This window comes from Chrysemys picta, chromosome 21, assembly GCF_011386835.1.
Source record: "Chrysemys picta bellii isolate R12L10 chromosome 21, ASM1138683v2, whole genome shotgun sequence".
Taxonomy (NCBI): Eukaryota; Metazoa; Chordata; order Testudines; family Emydidae; genus Chrysemys; species Chrysemys picta.
The window spans coordinates 7986149-8008041 of NC_088811.1; the positions used below are offsets into that span (position 1 = coordinate 7986149).

The following is a 21893-nucleotide window of genomic DNA, read 5'->3' on the forward strand; positions in this document are numbered from 1 at the left end:
AGTGGCTGGCGAGCAAAGTCGCTCTGGATACATGGTTGAGGCAGTGACCTCACAGATATCTGTGACTGGGGAGCAGAGTCACTGTGGATACAGGGGAAAGCCAGTGATTTTAGGGTTAGGGGTTAAAGGTTGGGCTTAGGGCTCAGGCATCACAGAGCATCCTCTGCCTGCAGCAGCAAATGGGTCCACCGTGGTCCTGATTTTAGTCAAAATCAGGCTGCTGGAAGCCTTTTGCCCTCCCCTCTGCTCCCTGACCTGCCCCTTCTCCCCAAGGTGACCCTGTCATCCCCACTTCTCTCAGCCAGGCTTCTCCCTCCCGCCCCCAAACTCCCAAGGTGGGGAGTAAGAAGTCTGGCCTACTTAAGAAACAAAGTGTACAACTCTGATGTTATCCCTCCCCGTCTTTCTGTCTTTCTTCCCGTATGTCAATGTTTCTATAGAAGTATCGAGGACACTTGTCGCCCCAGTGTCTCGATGCCAAATACAATAATCCATTAACATTGCAAAGCACTTCTTTAGTCTCAGAAGGAAGATAAGTCTTATTCCCACCCTGGTCTTTCCCACAATCCCTAAAATCAATGGCACATGTTGTAAGTGCAGAGGCGATGTCCTGTTCTGCAGGGAAAAAGAGCTTGCATCTCCCCCCCGCCCCCTAGCTTTGGCACTGTTCACTTGCTCTGATGCCTCTTTCTTTCCTCTCTCTCCTCAGGAGGTGGTTCTCCATACAGAACAGCCAGCTGGTCTACCAGAAGAAGCTAAAGGTCAGTGAGCATATCTCAGATGACATGAGCAGATTAGCCAACTTGTCTGATGTCCTGCTGCTCTGGGGACTTGGGCACCATGGGGGAAAGAAGAATTGGATCAGATGAAGATCTGACAGCAAACCCAGTCTGAAATTTCCAGTCAGATAATATTACACTCAGAACCCAAGCTGCTCTGACAACCAAAGGACAGCGGCTGGTGTTTATAATGACCCCAGTCTTGCTGCCCGACAGAGTAACGGAGAGGTGATGTGCTGAGTAACTCCGTCCCTGCCCGGGTTTGATATGCCACGTTTGGACTGTGGGTGCTCCATGGGGCAATCTCCGTTCCCGTCAGGAGGTAGTGTGCTCAATCGGCAAGGCTCAGAAAGTGGGCTTGGTTACTCCTTTGTCTGTTTGAGAGGAAAAGGGGCAGGAGACAGCTCTGTTGTACACTGAAATCCAGCACACTGGCACGGTCTGTGGGGCTTCCCTCTGAGCTGGTAACTCCCAGGCTGTGGTATTATTGTTATTAATTTGTATTACTGTAGCACCTGGAGACCCAGTCATGGACCACACTCCATAGTGCTAGGCACTGTACACACACAGAAGGCCTTTGCCCCAAAGACTTTGCAATCTCACTATAAGACAGGAGGCAACAAATGGATTCAGACAGACAGACAGACGGGGGGAGTACTGGGAAACAATGAGACAGCATTGATCAGCATGATAGTCCGTGGTCGCTTGACACCTACTGAAGATCAATCTGCAGTTGTGTTGATTGTGTTCTCCTGGATTTGGTAGGGAATGAGCTCCAGGGATGGGCACTCTGGCTTGGATACACAATGATCTCCCCACCAACACACACATACACACACACACAATCTCCCTCCTCTCCCCGCCCCCCCCCGAAGACCCTTTGTCCACAACTCAAGACAAATTGTAGCTGAGTTTTGAAAAGCTTGTTCCTCCTGTTAGTTATCAGGTCCCTGCTCTTCGGGGTTCCTGCTGGTTTGGCATGTGCTAAAATACCATGAGATAGCTGGTCCTCAAAGTATTTCCAGCCTGACCCTAAGCTGGAAGCACCAGAAACGTCAGGAGAGAATCTTCACGAGATTTGCCTGCCCAGTCTTGCAGACCAAAGAAGGTTGGCTGGGTCAGCAAAAGTGCTGAGCCTTCTGAGGTTCACTCAGAGGAATGAGCGCTCTGGACGAGGGAGCTGGTGAAGAGGGGAAGAGATCTGTGGAAGGTCTGAATAGGATGGGGATTCAGGGAGGAGTGTAAAGTCACCCGCTCTCCTCCTTTCAGGATGTCCTCACGGTGGTGGTGGAAGATCTGCGGCTCTGTAGCGTCAAGCCCTGCGAAGACATAGAGAGAAGATTTTGCTTTGAGGTCGTCTCACCTAGCAAGTAAGTGTTGCGGCTCTTCTAAGCTGCAGAATGCAATGCTGGGACCGTATGTGGGGTTGTAAGATACCCAGCAAGTAGAGTCTGACCTGGGGACCTCCTTGCCTGCACTCAGAGTTGCAGTCCTATCAGTGGGCGATTTTTTTCAACCAGACGCTGAGCAGTGTTTGGAGACAGCCTGTCGGGATGGGGAGCTGCCAAAGCTGTTGAATAATGCATGAAGGGAAGGGAGAAGGGTCTGGGCCTGCCTCACAAAGTGCCGAGTCACCAGCCTGGCTCCCCAAGAAGCAGCCGGCTGCTGGTGGCATTAAAAGCATCAGAGTGGAGGGAGCAGGTGTGTGAGGGGAAGGAGCGTATAAGTGGGAGGATGCTGGCGGGGGGGAGGGGGGAGAGTGTGTGTGTTGGGAGGAAAGGAGGGATTTTCTGAGTGGGTGGAGGAGGAGGAAGACGGAGTACGTGGTGCGAGGGGGAGGGAGTAGGGGGCTGATGAGGGAGGGAACTTGTGAGGGGAGGGTTGCAAGTGTGTGGTGAGGGGAAGCCGAGAGGTGTGTGTGGTTGGTGGCATCCATAATGCATTTCCCCCCCAGCTGTGAGTGTCCTATCAGGAGGCCGTGGTGCTGTCACCCCTTAATGGGTGGGCTGAGCCCCAGGAGTGGGGGCATTGCTCAGGCTGTGTGGGGATGTGAGGAGCACTCAAGCCTCACTGCTCTGCTGGGGCTGGAGAGGGGGATTCATTCCGCTGTTTACTCTGAAACCTAATGAGAGCAGCACTGTGGGCAGTGAACAGCTGGTGTGCGGGAAACAGAGGCACCCACTGAGGAGAGGAACGGTCACATTCCTGTTTTCCACCGACCCTCTATGTATCTGGGAGTGGTGGGGGTGAAAGCAGGGCTGCTTTAATGAACTGGGGTGGGGTGAGGAGTGATGGCTTCTCTGAGGTTAATTTTGCCTAAGCCACGCCTGGTAACTTCACATCCTTACCATGCATCTCCAAACCATACCATCGTCACCCTTGGTGAAGCGAGGCTGTGAGGCTGGTTATAAACTCAGGCACCTCGCCGTGTTGCAGCTTCCCAGGTCCCATACCCCAAGCCCTTTTTCTCATGCCAACCAGCGTCTCTTATGCCTCTCCCCTACCCAGGAGCTGCATGCTGCAGGCTGACTCGGAGAAGCTGCGCCAGGCCTGGATCCAAGCGGTTCAAGCCAGCATCGCCTCCGCTTACAGAGAGAGCCCAGACAGCTACTCCATCGAAGTGAGTCCGGGGGCAGGGACAGGCGCTCGCAAGCTGTTGCAGCGCCAATCCCGGGCATGGGCTCTTGTTAGCACGTATGGGTGTGCAAATGATGACAGCACCGGCCCAAAGGCAACTGTAGTTTAGCAAACGAAAGGCAAGCTTACAAAGCAGCGGGCGGTGGGGGGGGGGGGGGCGTGATGGAGTGCAGTCCTGAAGCCCCCACCTTCCTCCTGTCCTCCAGAGAGTCCCTGCAGAGCAGGATGTACTCCCCCGGGGAACACTGAGGGGAATTCACTCTCTGGTAAGATGAGACAACACAAGGCAGCGGTCTGTTACACACCATGCAATCATTTGTGTGCTGCCAGCCTTGGTGTGTATTAATGGGGGGAAGAGAGGGGTGTGCTGTGTAGCGCCATCTGGTGACAGAAGTCACTAGTACAGGTGGAAGATTCACGCTTCCCTTCATTCACATCCCCAAACTCCGATTCAAAGGGAGTGAACAGATCGGGGTATCCTCAACCCTCCCTTCCCTTGGCTGACACCAGCTCAGGTTTGTCTAGCTGACTTTTTTCACCTGTGACGGTTACATAAAAAGCCCACACTGGGATTTTAATGCCCCCCCACCCCACCCCAGTGCTTCCCAGTTTGATTCTGTAATGTCTCCCTGGAATGGCAGAGCAAGTGCTAACGAACCCATCGGCCCGCCCCTCTGCCTGCACCACACGGAACTCCTCTGCATCTGTCCGCTGGCAGAGCACACAGCGACTCCCCTTCTCTCTCTGCAGAGACTAGACCGGACCGCCTCCCCTTCCACCAGCAGCATCGACTCTGCCACTGACTCCCGGGAGCGGAGTCTGAAGGGGGAGAGCATCCTACAGAGGGTCCAGAGCATCCCTGGAAATGACCAGTGTTGTGACTGTGGCCAGGCAGATCCCCGCTGGGCCAGTATCAACCTGGGCATTCTGCTGTGCATCGAGTGCTCTGGGATCCACAGGTACTGTGCGTGCGCTGCTCGCCCAGCCTGAGCGCCTGGGGGCTTTGCCTGCCTGCCGCTGAGGGATCTCTGGTTGGAGCTGGTCTATCATGTGTATACAGTCAGGCTCAAAGGTCATAGAACACTCCTGAGTGTGTGTGTGTGTGTGGGAGGGAGGGAGAAAGAGTGAGGGACACAGAACAGGATGTATGTGTGTGATACACTCACTCTACGGGTACTATGTACTGCTGTGTACCCACATACGTATTAGGCCTTGGCTACACTGGCGCTGTACAGCGCTGCAACTTGCTGTGCTCAGGGGTGTGAAAACGCCCCTCCCGAGCGCCGCGAGTGCAGCGCTGTAAAGCGCCAGTGTAATCAGAGCTTGCAGTGCGGAGAGGTGGAGTACATACAGCGCTGCGAGAGCTGTTTCTCAGCGCTGGTGGTGCGACTACACTCGCGCGTCACAGAGCTGTCGTGCAGTGCTGTGAAGTCCCGAGTGTAGCCAAGGCCTGAATCTCTATCTACATCATATGCAGCGTTGATATATATAGATAGGGCAACCAGATAGCAACTGTGAAAAAATGAGATTGGGGGGGGGGGGGGCGGGGTAATAGGCGCCTATATAAGAAAAAGTCCCAAAAAATGGGACTGTCCCTTTAAAAATGGGACATCTGGTCACCCTATATATATAGAGGATCCAGCACATGGCCTACAGCCACATAGCAATAAATGTAATCTCTTGGCTGTGGTAAAATACTTACCATATTTCACCTACAGAGCATTTTACAGACACTAACTAATAAAATCTTCAGCAGTTATAGAAGCTATTATGATCTCTACTGCCAGCTACCCTGTCCTGGAATGTATGAAGAACTTAGTGGTTAAAACTGGGAGTCAGGCGATCTAGACTCTATTCCCAACTGCTACTGACTTACTCTGTGACCCTGGGGAAGTCACTTACCCGGTCTGTACCTTACTGTCTACATTTCTAAAATGGGAATAATCCCTGTACACTTTTGTAAAGTGTGTTGAGATCCGTGGGGGGAAAGGTGCTATACACGTGTAAATTATTAGTAGTAGTATTAGCATCCTCTGTGATAAGAAACCCTGTGTGCGTTGTGCAACCCAGCTCTCACAAACAACCCTACAATAACAAGCCAGCACTCACGTGCAGTAGTGGAATGCAAGTGTCAAGTAGGGAAACCTCATTCCATTCAAGGTTTCCTAGGACGGACTGTAAGTAAGGAGAATAAAAATAAAAAGTATTCAGTGCCAAATAACTCAACCGGGCGCCTTTTTCGTTTGAGGAATTCACTGGGAACCCCTCCAGGAGAGGGGGCAGTTCTGTGTGTGTGGAATTCTCTCCCTTTCTAAATCGATTCCTTTTGCTGCATATGTAAGACCTGGGTTTGCCCTCATTCACCCTGTGATCCGCTCGCCCTTCTGCTTTGTTGTATAGAGTCTGTTTGGCAGCCTATAACCCATCTCTGTCTCCCCTTTGTTTGGCAGCCTATAACCCGTCTCTGTCTCCCCTTTGTTTGGCAGCCTATAACCCGTCTCTGTCTCCCCTTTGGTTCTCTAGGAGTCTGGGCGTTCACTGTTCCAAAGTCCGCTCTCTCACGCTGGATTCCTGGGAGCCAGAGTTACTGAAAGTGAGTGCTGATTTTCAGGCTGAGGAAGTGGGGAGGGAGTCCTTGGTGGGGGGCTGAGGGGGAGCCGGAAGGCGGCTGCTCTCCTGACTGCTTTGTCCCTCACTTGGTGTATCGCAGCTAATGTGCGAGCTGGGGAACAGCACCATGAACCAGATTTACGAGGCACAGTGCGAAGCGCTGGGACTTAAGAAGCCCACTCCAGGGAGCTCCAGGTAAGTCGGAGCCCACCCAGCCCTCAGTCCGGTTTGGGAATGACTCCCCCCAGATCTGTCTTTGCGGTGCAGGCCAGCAGGGAGTCAGTAGATCTGTATGGAAGTGTTGTAGCAAATGGAAAGGGAGATCAGCTTTGCCCTACCCCGGCCAGCTACACAGCATGGCCTGCTGCTGACTGCCCCAGAAAACGAGCGGCTCTGATCCGTTCTCACCGCCTGTAAGTTTTGCTTCTTGGAAAGAAGGACTATTTTTAGGTCTTTATGACAGATCCTGTTCTCCCATCCCCCTCAGCTTTTGCTCCCTCCACAGTTCTGGCCTCCTTGAAGGCACTCCCGGTGGCCCAGCCATGCCCTGGCCTCTGCCTTCAGCCCCTTTCAGAGCACTGCCGCTCCAGAGCATGTCCTCCAGCCTAGACCTGCAAGTCACTGGGAACCGCGGCTGCTCAGCATCTCTGAAAACCAGGCCATTTGTTTAGAAGCCTGACTTTCGTCCCTAGGTTGGAGGATTCTGCCTTTAGTGAAAAGAACAGGAGGACTTGTGGCACCTTAGAGACTAACAAATTTATTTCAGCATAAACTTTTGTGGACTACAGCCCACTTCTTCAGATGCATAGAGTGGAACACACAGACAGAAGATATTTATACATACAGAGAACATGAAAAGGTGGAAGTACACAGACCAATTGTAGATTGGCCTCTTACAGTTGGTATGCGTACTTCCACCTTTTCATGTTCTCTGTATGTATAAATATCTTCTGTCTGTGTGTTCCACTCTATGCATCAGAAGAAGTGGGCTGTAGCCCACGAAAGCTTATGCTTTAATAAATTTGTTAGTCTCTAAGGTGCCACAAGTACTCCTGTTCTTTTTGCGGCTACAGACTAACACGGCTGCTACTTTGAAACCTGCCTTTAGTGACGTGCCTAAGGCCACAGAGTGAGTCAGTGGCAGAGTTAGCAACAGACCCCCCGGTATCCTGACTCTTCGTGTCTGGTTCTTCCTGGCCTCGCCTCTCCCGTAGTCATTTACAAAGTGGGTGTAAAATCCGGCCTCACAAGGTCCAAGGCACTGGGGAGCTGGGCCCAGGATGCTCTGCCCTGATCACCCGAGCTTAGCAGCAGCCCTGCTGTGCCCCACCCTAGGAAACAAGCCTGGTGTTACATTTTTCGCTGGCCTGAGCATCAGGGGCATGAACTGTCCCAGCGCCGTGGGAGGCCAGCCCCTCCCCATGTGCTCTCAGGGTTCGCGGTGTGAGAAGAGCCTGCAGTTGCCAGGCTCTCTCGTTGGTAGGTTTATATGAGCCACCTGTGGCACAGTAAATGCCTTTTCCTGCACTGCCCTCAGGCAAGACAAGGAAGCCTGGATCAAGGTCAAGTACGTGGAGAAGAAGTTCCTCAAGAAGTTGCCTACTGGGGAGGCCCTGGCGGAAAACGAGAGGAAACCCCGGCGCTGGAGCGTGAAGAAATGCCAGCGGCACAACAGCGCCACAAAAGCACCCACGGCTCGTCGGAAGTACCGGCATGAGGCAGGAAATGCATCGCCGGCCCCGCTCTCATCAGGTGGGAACCCATTCCCCTCCTTTCTTTCCTATATACTGTGCTGCAGCTGCCTTTCCACCCGTGTGTGTGTGTGTGTGTGTGTGTGTGTGTGGGCACAATGCCATCCTCTACTGTAAAAAAACAAGGAGTCTGGTGGCACCTTAAAGACGAACAGATTTATTCCTCTACTGTAGGTAGATCTGATAAAGTGTCTGTGCTCCTGTCTCCCCCTAGTGGCTGCAGCCTGCAGAAGCTATAAGACCTAATGCTACTGCACAAGCATGTCCTTTGCACAGGTTACCCATGGAATTTCCTAACAAGCTGTATCTTCCTAACATACCTTCTTAATAGTAGAGGATGGGACCATTGCACTGAGGTGACCAGCAGGCCCCTTTTCTGCTTCCTTTATACCACAACTTTCTGTTCATTCATTAGGTTCAAGCCTCCTTTATTGTTTTTACTCAGCTGGCCCAGAATACAGTCCTAGGGTTATCAACTGCCCAAAATGTCATGGGATGGTGGTGATTTTACCACCTCTTCCATGCCCCCTGTTTATTATCTGTATAGATTTGCACACTTCTGAAGCACGCTCGACGTGCAGGCTCAGCTTGTACAAATGTGACCATGGGATTGTATTTTTCCTCCGCCATATTTAAAAATCCCTCCTTGCAAACAGCTGCCACTCTGGAGAGGAAATTCCGGCGGGACTCTCTCTTCTGCCCCGACGAGCTGGATTCCCTCTTCTCGTACTTTGACACCGGCGCCGGCTCAGGACCCCGCAGTAAGTACAAATAACACAGCTCTCCTCTTGGCACGTCTTTGCCTCCCACCTCTTCTAGGGCATGTGCATTGCACCCGACCAACGGCAAGGTATCTGTCTCACCGGAGAAGTGACCAAATCACACACACACTGGGGGAAATGTTTCAAGAGAGTGATGGGGAGTTACTTGCACAAACCCTGACCCACTGCCCTTTTTATTCCACTGGTGGTTTTTTTAAATCTCTTTCCAGTCAATCCCAGGCGTTTGTATTTTGGTGAAGGGGATTTTTTTCGCGCTCTTTACCCCCAACCTGTGCATTTCACCAGCTGTTTCTTTTTCTTTTTTTTTTTTTTTTTAGCAAGTCTTACTGCTAACTTTTTTGTGTGTGTTTGTGACGATTAACTCCCCTCACATTCCGTCCACCTTCCTCTTAGGTGCCAGCTACATCTCTATGCAGCACCCGCTGGCAGCTGGCCCCTGGAGTGGCATTGGTCCCGGTGGGAGCGGTATGCCGTTCCTCCTGGACGGAGGTAAGGTGACACCATAGCAGCTAGCAGCAAAAGAGCCCCAAAGATATGACTTGTTCCAACCAAAACTTAGATGTATTTTTCGCAATCACATCACTGGAACTCAGATAGCACTGTGATAGAGACCTTAGGAAGATCAGAGATAGATAGGTAGACATTCTACTAAGACAAAAAGCGGAAGTTTTTTAGGCTCTGATTCAGCAAAGCACACGCTTAATTTAAAGTACCCGTTAAGTCTCACTGACATCAGTTAAGCACCAGCTTTAGTGCTTTGCTGAGTCCGGGCTTTAAAGATGCCAGAGCAACGAGCAGGAAAAGCTACTTTTCAGAGAACTCCTGGATTCAGAATTTTTAGCTAAACTGAAACGATTCTTTTACCAGCATGGTTAGCGCTGGTCTCTTCCAAAGCACTCAGCGTTGTCCTAACATTGCTCCCGTTGAAGGCAATGGGAGTTTTACCACTGGCTTCCGGGGGAGCCGAGTCAGGTGAGTGCTTTGGCAGAGTCTGTGGACATGCCATAGGCCGCTCACTCCGTTGGGGTAAATCTGGAGTAATTCCATTGTCCTCATTGGAGTTGCACTTTATTTGCACTGATGTTATTGAGAACGAAGTCCACCCCTTAGTGCACATGGTCCTAATCCCCCACTCATATCTACGGAGGCAGACCTCTGCCCCGGCACATATCCAGAATCCTGCTGAAGCCAAAGAGATTGCACACGGGCACAGGTGTGTATCTGATTGCAGAACCTGGGCTTTTATTGGCCAGAGCTGGCGAATACTGTAAACAGTTTCCCTCAAATATTGGTTCACATTTTTAACAAACTAGCCTAGGATGGCTGCATTCGCTTCTCTTTTGCGTTCGCTTTCTACAAAACACGGCGAGGAGTTTGCTGGCAGGAACATTTGTCAAAGCAGCACATCGAAAATGACACATTACAGAATATTCACACAAGGTGACATTTTAATTCTTACACTGGAGACCTGATCCAAAGAGTAAAGAGACAGAAACAGCCTCTGGGACCGAATCCAATCCAAACAGTTTGCCTTTTGGAGATCCATTACCTGCAGGGAACTAATCCAAAGCAATCCAGGGACCAAGGATTAGTCACTGACATTTTTCAAGAAGTTATTTTGAATAATGAAGAAATTTGAGAAACTTGGGGCCTATTCAGGGACAGTTTGGAAAAAAAAGGAAAAGAAGCAAAATTCACCAAATAAACTATATGCTAAGAATTTCCCTCCCTGCTGTAGTTATGGCCCAGGAGTTCCCAGGCCTTTGGGCACCTCTGACAACTAGGACTCAAATCCTGCTTCAAGGTCACAAGTGAAATGAATCTGATGTTCTCGCTCTTGTGTCTAAGGGTGCATTGTCCCTATAACAAATCTGCCATGCAGCACTATTCAACCTAACTGGCACCCTGTGCTCAGGGGAGCGCCAGCACTGGAATATTTGTGTGTGTGTCATGGCAAGATCTTGCCCCTGTCGTTCCTGGTTCTGGATGATGCTATTACACCATCACTTTTATGAGTACGTCATTTTTTATACAGGAAAAGGACTTGGGAGTTGATCCTGCAAGATGCAAAGTGCCCTGTGGGAAGCGCTTAGCAGCTCTTACAGCCTTCCACCATTAGTGTACAAGAAAGTGACAGTGGATTGACAATCAATCAGCCACCCCTGTAAATACTTGTTCTTTATGTTAAACAAGTACAAAATCAAACCTTACTCTTCTGCTGTACATACTAAACAGAAGCGCTTGACAAAATTGTTCATCTCTCCATGAAAAATATATGTGTCACTCTTAAATGCGATTTATTACTAATTTCCCAGTGGCATATCAAGAGCACTGACGAAGAATAAAGTGCCTGATGTCTACGGATTTGGACTAGATTCTGTTCCGTTACCCCAGTTTAAGTTTGGAGTGATTCCACTTACATCATTGGTTTTACACTGATGTAACAGGTCAACAGCTGGAACAAAATGTTTAACACAAAATGACTTCATTTATAAATTAACGGTGGTTGATTTTTCTCTTTATTTTTCTTGCAATTGTTTTTTATTGGTTACACGGCCAAGGCTTAGTATAATTTTCTATTGAAAGGGAATTGCAAGATCAGAAGCCTGCTTTTAAACTGGCCAATTCTTTATTCAGAATGAAAAATTGCTTATGCAGTTGCATTTAAAGGGAAGCCAAGCCAGCAACAGGACATCACTGAGAGGTCTCTGTGTCCTGTTTGCATCTTTAAACAGTTGTTCCAACCACCAAATCCTGAAGTGAGAGGTTGTGGGTTAACTCAGTGGAAGTAACTGACTTCTATCATCGGGAGTCACGATGGGCCCAAGTTGCCCAGTTTGCATCTTGATTTGGATCTGGATCCTAAATTCAGGTATATCCAAGCCCTGGAGATTTTGGTTTGGGCCCATATCTCCACGGGACCATCCCATTCTGCTAGCGATTCGCAAAGGGATGGGGTGGTTTTGTGTCTATCAAGACTATCCAGAGTTATAATTAATGACAACAAATTTTTGGACGGGATATTAAACCTCATATTTCAGGGATTATTTGCAATGAGGATGAGACCGAATGTGAGGGGCAGATTATCCCACATCTGTTTTACACCTCCCTCTGCTGCCTCTGGTGCTGGCCGCTGGATTAGATGGGCCTCAGATCTGATCCAGTCTGGCGGGTTCCTATGTTGCTGGAAGGTTCTCCTTTGGTTTGGCTGCAGCTGTAACTCCAGTGGGACCTGGAGCGGAAGGTTCTACCCTTTCCAGGAGGGAAGGAGAGCACTTACTACAAACATAAAAAGAACAGGAGGACTTGTGGCACCTGGTGGGGGCAGCATCCCTTTGGAGACCTTTCTTCCCGCCTACGGTGGTTGCCCCCTTGGCATTTTCTCAGCTGCCATCTCCGCAGAAGTGAGGGCAGGGTGCAAAAGGGCTCTTCCATGGAGGTGCTGTGTGTCCTTGGTCAAGTCGCTTCATCTCGTTGCACCTCAGTTTCTGTGACGTGTTTGCCCACCCTGGGATATTTAGCAGCCCAAGGGGTTCATTAGCGGAGGGGCGGCTCCTGGCAGATGTGAAGCACAATATAAACTAACGGCCTGGGGAGCTGGCCAATGAACCCATCACAGGCAGTGACGGGTCAGCACATGCCAGTGACTCCTGCAGGGTGGTGGGAAAGCAAGCAGGAGGGCGACGCTGGGGCAGCTAAGGGTAAAAGCAGAGCATTGTCATTATTGGCTTCTGACACCGCAGGTCCTGCTGTAAAGCGCTCTCTGCTGCTGCTCCTTGCCTGCCATTCTCCTCACAGCCTCCAGGCCCCCCTCCTGGGGCTCCTGCCTGAAGGAGATGCAACGGAGAAGGCTGGAGCGTTCCGTGAACGCAGGGCAGCCCGGGGAGATGGGTGCCCTGCTACACCACGAGCAGGCTTTGCAGTTTGCCCTCATATTAAAACGATCTTGGTTTGTCTTCTGTTGGCCCCGCAGGTCTGAGTAGCGACAGCGGGCTGGGCGGCAGCACGGACGGAAGCACCGACGTCCTGGTGTTCGGCTCGGTGGTGGACAGCGTCACGGAGGAAGGTGAGTGTGACACGCAGCCAGCGATAGTGATGCAGCAGGCCCGGCGCCATTGCAGACAGGCCTCAGCGTCGCCTCGTCGGCACACGCCGCATCGCATCGTGCTAAGGGATGCCTGACCAGAACGTTGGGGTGTGGGCACTAGCGTGAACGGGTTCGCCAAGCAACACACCTCCATAACAATCCCCGAGGGGCCGTCAGCTCCCCAGGGGCATGGTAATCTCCCCACAGCGTGGCCAAGGGGAGTGGCCCCGTGTGTCGTGCCCTGAGCCCCAGAGCAAGGAGCAGTTCCCACCCTGTATGCCCGGGCTCTCTAGAGAGGGAAGATGTCACCCCCTAGTCCTCCCGGAGGTTCTCCAAAGAGTTGCCCACGCCTTGCCCAGGTTCTTCCCTGGTGGGGGCAGTTGCTCCATTCCTGCCAGGGGTCCCCAGGAGGGGAAGAGATCATCCCTTCACCCAGTGCGCTTGGGGCATGAGCCCCATCAGTAAACATGGCACTAAAAGGCCAGGAGGGAGCATAAGAAATGGGAAAGTGGGAGCCCCCTTGGCAAAGCTCAACATGGTGTCTGTGCCGCTGGCTCATCCCTCCTCTCTCTCCGTCCCCTCCCTGCCCCCCACCAGAGTGCGAAGTGTCGGAGGAGTCCAGCGGCGAGGCGGAGATAGAGCAGGAGGCCTCGGACCTGGAGGACCTGCGGGAGCTGCACCCCGGCCTGCTGATTTACAAGGCAGCACAGGCCAGGAACTTGCCTGTCATGGCAGAGGCTCTGGCACATGGGGCTGAGGTCAACTGGGTGAATGACGAAGATGAAAACAAAACTCCTCTGATTCAAGCTGTGATGGGGGTAGGTAGGATTGGCAGCACTGACTACGCAGACGCTGGGGGAAGCTGGGGGGCTGGTTCAGCAAAACTGATAATACAGCTGGTTAATGCCCTAGAGTCCTATGTTTAAATCGGTCTCAGATGCCAAGTGCCTCGTTTGGTGGCATTAGAGGCTGTTTGTTCACACTGCAAAGCGGCTAGTGCTGGGACTGGAATCAAAGCGGGTGCTGCAGCCCAGGACTCAGGTGCATTGGCAGAGTGGCAGGTGAGGGCCAGCACTGGGATAGCAGGGGGGTGCAGAAGTCCAGATCAAAGTGCATTGGCAGAGGGAGGCCTGCACATCACCCGTGTGCACGTCCCCTGGTACCCACCCCAGTGCTGGCTGTTTCTAATTAGAAACTCCCCCTCTGAAATGAAGCTTTTCCTTCTTGGGGAAGGGATCAGATGAGGATGCAGAGAGTCTGGCCTGCTTAGACAAGGAGGGAGACCCTTCTGGGGCTGCTTTGGGGACATTGATTCTTGTGTGTCTCTCTCTCCGATTGTAATGGATTATTCTGGGGTTTTCCCTTTCTTGCTATGCCTGACATTGGTGGGGCAGCCCCGGGATGGGATTGACTCTTCCCCGGAGCAGCCTGGGCTTTTATCCGCAATCCAGCAGTGCAACGGGACCCAACAAAACTCTCTCCCTCTTCTAACCAGGGCTCCTTGATAGCCTGCGAATTCTTACTCCAGAACGGAGCAGATGTTAACCAAAGAGATATCCGGGGCCGAGCTCCTCTGCACCACGCCACATACCTGGGACACACTGGGTAAGTCCCTCCCTCCCTCTCCAAACACACTCCTGAGCCCACAGGTTGGGTCGACACAAGAGTCCCGGTGGGCTGGTGGGTTTTGGTCAATCAGCTATTTGAAAATCACACGTTTTTCTAGCTACTGGACAACAACCTGTTTGGTGGGTTGAGGACAGAAGACCCCAATTCCCCTGTATAAAGCCAGGCTGGCATAAATGGAGCCTTATATGCTGTAGGTCTGACTCTGATCTGTCTCTCTCCATTGACTTCAGTGGAGTTACTTCTGATTTACACGAGTATAAATGAAAGGAGAGCCAGGCCCAACATAGATTTATTTTTATTAGACTATTTCTTTCTCCTCTTTCTGCTCTTGATTAATAGCTGCTCGGTGCATTTATTATTATTATTGTTCGTGTAGGAGCCCTAGTCATGGACCCCAGTTGTGCAAGGTGCTGTACAAATAGAGACAGTCCCTGCCCCAAATTCTCTCCAGTCTCAGCTCTGTTTTTCACCCTGTGGATTGTCCTCTTCTCCCTTCTCTGCTCCCATTTCCCTGCTCCCCCGAGTGCTCTATGAGCGTGTCCTGGACGAATCCTCTAATGTTAAAGTTCGAGTTGAACGTTCGGTTCGGTCATGCAGTGATTGGGTGGGTTTGAAGTTAGGTAAATAGTGTGATCACCCCTGCTTCTGAGGACGCATCCCTTTGGGGTGAAATTCACCCCTGTGCCGAGGGCCAGTACGCGGCATAACGGCCATACTGCATATGATCTGGTGTCACTAGCCACGAGAGCCATCTGAGTGGGCGATGGAGTTTGGGTCCCCCATTCACTCACTGTCACTCGTGCAGAGACCCTTTGCTCTGACACCCTTTGCTCCTGTGCACTGGCCTGAGCGGGAGCTCTTCCCCGTCAGGAGAGCAGGCTAGCCATGAGAAGCACAGCGCCCCACAGTGCCGCTGTTGTGGTTCGGACCTCGGCCCAGGAGCCTGTATTTCTGCTCTGACGTCTTTCATTTCCCCTTTTCAGCCAGGTCTGCTTGTTCCTAAAGCGAGGCGCCAACCAGCACGCAGTGGACGAGGATGGCCAAGACCCCCTCAGCATTGCAGTCCAGGCAGCCAATGCAGACATAGTCACCTTGTAAGTGTTGTCTACCTTCGGGGATATTGCGGTTGGAGCTAGGCCTTGCTTTGCGAGCAATCTCCAGGCTAGTCAGGAAAGGATAATAAAACCTCTTCTCTATTTTTCCCTCTTTCTCCCTCTAGGCTGCGTCTGGCTCGAATGAACGAGGAGATGCGAGAAGCCGAGGGCCCCTTCGGACAACCAGGTCAATATCCCAGCAACAGCCCCACTGAGCTCCAGTACAGGAAGTGTATACAGGAGTTCATCAGCCTTAATATAGATGAGTGTTAGTGACAACTCCCCACCTGCCTCTCCTTTGCTGTCTTAAGTGGGCTGAATTCAAGAATGCCGCCTGAGCCCCACCTTTGGTGTATATTGGTGTTTCTTGCAGATTGGCCTGATTCTGATGCCTACGGCAGATAGGCCAAGAGCCACAGAGGAAGGAGAGGGACTTTCCTGTTAGTGTGTAATTCTCATGCTTGACTAGAGACGGTCAATTTCACACAGGAGGCGATTCAGGGCACACCACAGACCGTGGCTCGTGGGTTTGAGTGCGCGGGGAGCGCACGAGTTTAGTGTAAAAAAGAAAAGAAAACCCTTTATCGGCAGAAGAACATCACCAACGATACAGCTGGATGATATGCTTGGAACCTGCTGTGTATTTGTAGCGCTATAGATCGGCCCTACACCGAATTGTCGTATGAACAAAGTTTGGTTGGACAGCGTGCTGTTGCTGGAGCCCTCTCTTATCAACGGTGCTCAGCAACTTGAAGTACTCATTAGCAAATGGGGTGACTGCAAGGTTTGGAAGTTGTCAGATCTGGTTTCAAATGCTAACATGGGGGCCTCTTAAGTCTGGAGGAGGCAAGCTGCAGGTAGAGATCCTCTGCTGCAAAAGGCACCCGGGACGGGATAGGAAGGAGAGACATGGCCGCCCACCTTACATGCTCTCAGGTTTAAACCAGCAAAGCTCCCTTTTTTCAACCAACAGTAGCTAGCTGGTCAAAGCCATAGCTTAGCTGCGTCCCGGACTAGAGTGCGATGTGTTTAGTGTTACTGAAGCAGTGAGGCTAATTTTTTGTGGCCAGGAGAGGCTCGTCGCCGGCGATGGGCTTTGTGCCAGGGAAGAAAACTAAAATCAGACGCCCACAGCCTGAGTGGCTAACTCAAGCAGCTGGGTTTTTTCCCTGGTCAGATTTCCTCCTTCGCCCCTTTCTGGGAAGGGGATTTCTATTTGTATGCGTGTCCCTAAATGCTGTCGTCCCTCATGCTGATGCATGCGAGCAGGGCGTTTCTGCAGCAGGTCCAGGGAATCCGGATTGCTCCATTTCCATTTACTGGCAAGACTATTTTGGTTTTTCTTTTTTTGCGGGAGTGTGGGGGGACCTGTTTTTACTCAGAGCCACTTTGGATTTTACGGTCTGTGTTTCTGACGTGCTCCCGGTATCTCGGGAGAGATACCATCACCACGCTGTCATTTCTGCAGAGGGCTTGGAGATCATGTATAAAATTGGAAGCCCAACCTGTGACTGTGCATGACCATGGAAAGCCTCACTGGGCTCCTTTAAGAGTCCAGTCCCACTCAGTGCTGAGCCTCCCAAATGTCATTCTAGTCAATGGGATTTGGGGGCTCGGTGCCTAACAGGAGAAGCTCAGGATCTTGAAGGATGAAATTCTTAATCAGGAACACAAGAGACCAGGAAGACTTCCCCGTGCCCTATCCCCTCTGTTAAGCTAGCAGTGATACACCGTAATATTTCTTTCCATCAAATACTTGTCCGATTCCTTTAATAAAAGTTCTGCTCCGCATACCAGCTGCTGCCCTTGGTAAGTTATACATCTGCTGGTTGCGCTCTGTGGGCATATTTCTGTCCTCAGGTGCAGCACGAGCAAGCAGGTTCCACTCAAATCTGTGCACTCATCCAGGGCTAGAGCAGTAAAGAAACGCCACCCAATTCCTTTAGTTCCTTTCTCAGCTAAAGGGCCGGATCCTGCTCTTTTGGAAGTCAAGGAAAGCGTTGCCACTGATGTCAGTGGGGCAGACTATGTCCTGAAGGTGTGCCACCCACTTCCTGTCTTCCCTCATGGCTTCTTTCCTGTCTGCTCCCTTCGAAACTGTGAGACGGCCACTCCCGGAACGCCAAAATCTCAGTTACACCCATGTGCTGTAAATCTGGAATAACCCTACTGAGTTTGCTGGAGTTGCTCCAGATTACCACTGGAGCAGACTCTGGATGACTTCCCCGCTCCACCCCCCAGTATAAAAACCTATTCTCTCCAGCCCTTCACTGTCCCTTCTCCATCTACACTCCCTCCTGTTGAGCACAGAGATCACGCCAGTGCTCTTTACATAACATGCCATTGCCAAAGCTGGATTATGTGAGTCTTCAGCATTTACGTAGTCGTGCTGTCTTCCTGCCCGGTACACTTGGTGGGGCCCACAGTAAACCTCAGGCCACCTGCACTATCCCCTTTAAGCACACAGCGCCTGATTCTGACACCGTTATGCAATCCAGACTCAGGCAGTCCTCCCTTCTCTGAGTGAGTGCTGAAAAAAGGCTTTAGGATGCCTGTGGTGGTACTTACTAGAGGCTAAACACCGCAGTCTTTGCTCATGCCATACTCAGGCAAAATGCCCATAGACTTCATGAGTAAAGCCTGCAGAATTGTGCCTTTTGTAGTGAAATGGTCACTTGTTACCGTTTAAGTACAGAGAATAGACATTGATATTTAGTCCCTGTTATTCAGGGGACAACTTCCTGGTGACTAGATTCTGATCTTAGTGTAAATCTGGAGTCACTTCATTTGAAGTCAGTGGAGTGACGCCAGATTTACACCAGTATCAATCATGTCTTCTGTAGCTAGAAGTGCACACAGTATTGCAGAGGTGGCCTCCTGTGGAGTTGGAATGTTTCCCTTTGATTTGCACGTACAGTGCCCTCCGTTAAGGTTCTTGTTTTCTGTTAAGCGGGGTGCTGAAGGCTATCGGGTTTGATCCAGCACTTCTCCACTTCCCTCATCCACTTCAGCTTTGGCGTTTTCAGCATAGAACCACTAACGGTATATGGTTCTCTTGGTGCCTGACCTTGTAACCTTTCATTTCGCTGCACTCCACACTGTTGCCTTCTCCCCTGTCCAAATCACGTTACGTGTAAACAGCTTCCTCCTGAAAACTGACTGGCCTCTTCTATTGCATCACCCTTTCCTTTGACACCTCCGATTGAGTTACAGCCTGAGCGTGCTCCCCCTGAGGTCAATGGGAATTTTGCTGTTGACGTCAGTGCGAGTAAGATCAGAACCCTGTTGAGCAAAACCCTGGACTCACAACTCCTTGGTGTGAAATTTTCTGCTTGATGGTATTGCCATCTGTGCAGATCTGGGATGGTTTAAGAAGCTGCCTGACAGTGAAACTCCCTTGCCCTCCTCAATTTACTGAGCACTCTGCCTTCAGTCCAGCGACGCAGGAATACTCACCTGCTTAAACTTCAGCCTGTACTTCTGAGCTTTGCTAGATTGGGCTCAGACGGCTCAGGACTACGCAGGAACCAACCAACGTGCAGCTGAATATCTGCTGCTTATCTTGGCTTAGGAACGAGGCGGCTTCTCTGTAATTAAGACTCGTTGATTATCCCAGCCTGTCCCATTTTATATAGAAAGGCTAATCTGCACAAAACAGTTGCTCTCCCGCACGTGGTTCCCTTCAAGCCATGTCCTCCTCTAGAAAAAGACAAGATTGAATTAAAACTAGAAAATTTCAGGACACTCCAAAGAGAAAAAAGCAACATGTTGATCATTAAACATCCTGCTCTCACTCTGCATTAACGAAACCCAGCCTGGTGGTTGCTGGAAACGTTTTTCCTCAGGCGTTGCCTGTTAATCGACTCCAATCAGTTTTCTGACTCTGACGAGGAGTTAGAAATTTGACTGATCTTTTCTATAAACCAGTGAGATCTGAAGGCGTAGCTTGTCCACTCCAGGCCATTTTATTTCACAGTCGACATTAGTGACTCACGAGAACAATACAAAACAACAGTGTACGGTTTGGCACATACAAGCTTGGAATCACTCACTGCCCCAGTAAACGTGGTGAAAGAATATGTAAATACTGACACAAAAAGCAGTATGTCTGGCAAGACAATTTATCTATTTAAAATGTATCGGTACTTTATTTAGAGTCAATGTATAAAGCAACTTTGTGCACTTTTCCTACTTACCGTATTGGGTTTTTTATGTTCTTTTGTTATGGATTTTGTGCTGTCTTTTTTAATCGGTGAAGTTGTTAAGTATTTAATTTATTATTGAGACGCCCAGAGGACTAGTGCAATTTTCATTCAATACAGTTTGGCTGTATTTAATGTCAGGATTTTTTTGTAACATTACTAGGGCCTATTTTTTTAAACTTGACTTTTTTTCCCCCCGTCTCCCCGCTTCCCTTTCTTTTCTTCTTTTCCTCTTCTTTTTGCGTGTAAAGAGAATGCAAGGCATCTGATGCCTCACAGCCTGAGATAGGGTAGAACACTTAACAAATCCTGCAGTTTCTAAAACAAAATGTTTTTGTCCGGGAAAAAACTATGCCTAAGAGGCATTTATCAATGTTTTCTATGGGTTTTTTTTTGAATGAGAAATGTGTGTGCGCGCGTGTTTTGGGGCTTGGGAGGGAGGGATATTGGGGAAATTGTACATAAAGTTTGTTTTCGGCAAAGCAAAGAGCCAGTACGGCTACAGGGGAGTCTAGACATAAAGTCGCTGGGTTATTTTTTTTCTCTTTAATATGGTTACATTTCTCTGAGTGTTGTACAATCCTAATGCCAAAATTGCTGTCATTCCTCCTTTATAGCTCTTCTTTTCAAAGAGTTTGTACATTACATACATGACAGTAACTTGGTTGCAGCTGCGATTAACATTAACAGATTTGCCTTTGTCTGGAAAGCAACACCCTGGGTATTACCTCAACATAGATGGGCCCAAAAGATGATCTCCAAATTGAAGATTCTCATGCTTTTGGGGTGATTGAGATCTGGGCCAAGCTTTGAATATTTGTTCCAACTATATTATGAGCCAACCCACCATCCTGGATCCAAATACTTGAATTGGAGGATCCGAATTTTGCATTTTAAGCACATCTTCAAATCTAGATTGGATGGGTACAAAAGACTTGCAGATTGAGATTATACTCCCTGTTCAACGTGTGTACAAACTAGCAAATTGCCATCTAACTACCCCCCTGTGCATGCACACACATTATTTTAATATTATTAATCATGATAATCTGAGTCTGTGTGCCTTGCCGTTCCTTCCAATAATTCTGTCAAGGGGAGAAATATTGATGCTTGTAAAGCCTGAGATTCGACAAACTGAGACTGCGCTGAGCATGAATTTCTCTGACATTTGCAACATCTCAGACTGGCAAATTTGAGTGTTATTTACACACGATGAAAAATGGATACTCCTAAAGAAATGCACTGAGAGGCCTCCAGTAGCCTCAGATTAATGGACACAGCTATTGCTGTCTCCTTCCAGACTGCCAGGAATGCTGTGTGGTGCCATTCTGCTGCGGTCCTCTCACTGCTTTCATCCAAAGGCAAAAAAGCATGAACAGACTAAATGTTATATTAAACAACTGATCAGCTGATGACAAACTTGTGCGTGTGCGTGTGTGTGTGTGTGTGTGCGCGCGCGCGCGGAGTGATGTGATGATGAAGGGGTGTGAGGGGAAGGGCACGGGGTGAGAAGGGAGGGGGGAATGGGCGTTTGAAAGGACAAGAGAAAAAATAATAAAGATACCAAATACCGAGTGCTGTTTCCATAAGAATGTGATGTGTAACAGTCCAAGCCCTGAAGACTGCAGTCGCTGAGTATGGGAATAAGGCTCTCAAGCTGAAAGCCAAGGAGTCGGTGGGAAGATGGGGCTTTCAGGCAGCCAGATATGTGTGGGAGGGGAAAGGGTGGGGGGCAGTCACATGGTTCCTAAATGTAGCAGAGTCATGAATGTCAGTTTGCAGGGCGCTAATAGAGCCCATCGGTTTCTAGTGCAGGAGTAAGATGGCAGAGAAGGGTCAGCCAGGCAAGGAGCACGGGGCTCCCTAGATGTGGTCTCAGCTCTTAGCACCTCCCCAATAGCTCGGGAATTGTTTAGTTTGTACATCCGTGTGCTCCAGTAAGGTGCATTTTCGGAAGAACCAGGCAGCTCCCTTCCGCTGCACCGACCCCCATTTGTATAAAACCATCTCAGCGTCCATCAAACAGCACATGAATGTCAGGGTGGGTCAGTCCTGTGACATGTGACCCCTCAGGGTCAGACCCACAGCTGGAGCCGAGGAAGGATAGATCCCCGGGGGATAAGCTTGGCTCAGTGCAAGGTTATGTTAACTGGCCTTCCTGAATGAAGGCCTTCGAGCCACTGGGGAGCAAAGCCCACCTGGCTTCTTGCCTGACCTGAGACTCCATCACTTCCTACCTAGACAGCACGGAAAGAAAGAGGATCTTTCAGCCAAGTCAAAGCTGCCAGGTGTGGTTTGTTGAATAGGCTCTGGACGCACTAA

At 50.1% G+C, this 21893-nt stretch overlaps 1 protein-coding gene across 1 annotated transcript in view; it reads left to right on the top strand.

Moving 5' to 3' along the window:
• The window catches only part of ACAP3 (ArfGAP with coiled-coil, ankyrin repeat and PH domains 3), a 158615-nt gene extending 139055 nt beyond the window's left edge, over positions 1 to 19560 (top strand). The window contains exons 12-24 of the mRNA XM_065575216.1: positions 710 to 761; positions 2049 to 2149; positions 3288 to 3399; positions 4167 to 4375; positions 5940 to 6009; positions 6127 to 6221; positions 7564 to 7778; positions 8434 to 8538; positions 12533 to 12625; positions 13244 to 13464; positions 14142 to 14251; positions 15259 to 15369; positions 15495 to 19560. Coding sequence (XP_065431288.1) covers positions 710 to 761; positions 2049 to 2149; positions 3288 to 3399; positions 4167 to 4375; positions 5940 to 6009; positions 6127 to 6221; positions 7564 to 7778; positions 8434 to 8538; positions 12533 to 12625; positions 13244 to 13464; positions 14142 to 14251; positions 15259 to 15369; positions 15495 to 15642 — 1642 coding nt within the window. The 3' untranslated portion in view covers positions 15643 to 19560. The remainder of the gene's footprint in view (positions 1 to 709; positions 762 to 2048; positions 2150 to 3287; positions 3400 to 4166; positions 4376 to 5939; positions 6010 to 6126; positions 6222 to 7563; positions 7779 to 8433; positions 8539 to 12532; positions 12626 to 13243; positions 13465 to 14141; positions 14252 to 15258; positions 15370 to 15494) is intronic.
• Positions 19561 to 21893: the final 2333 nt, after the last annotated feature.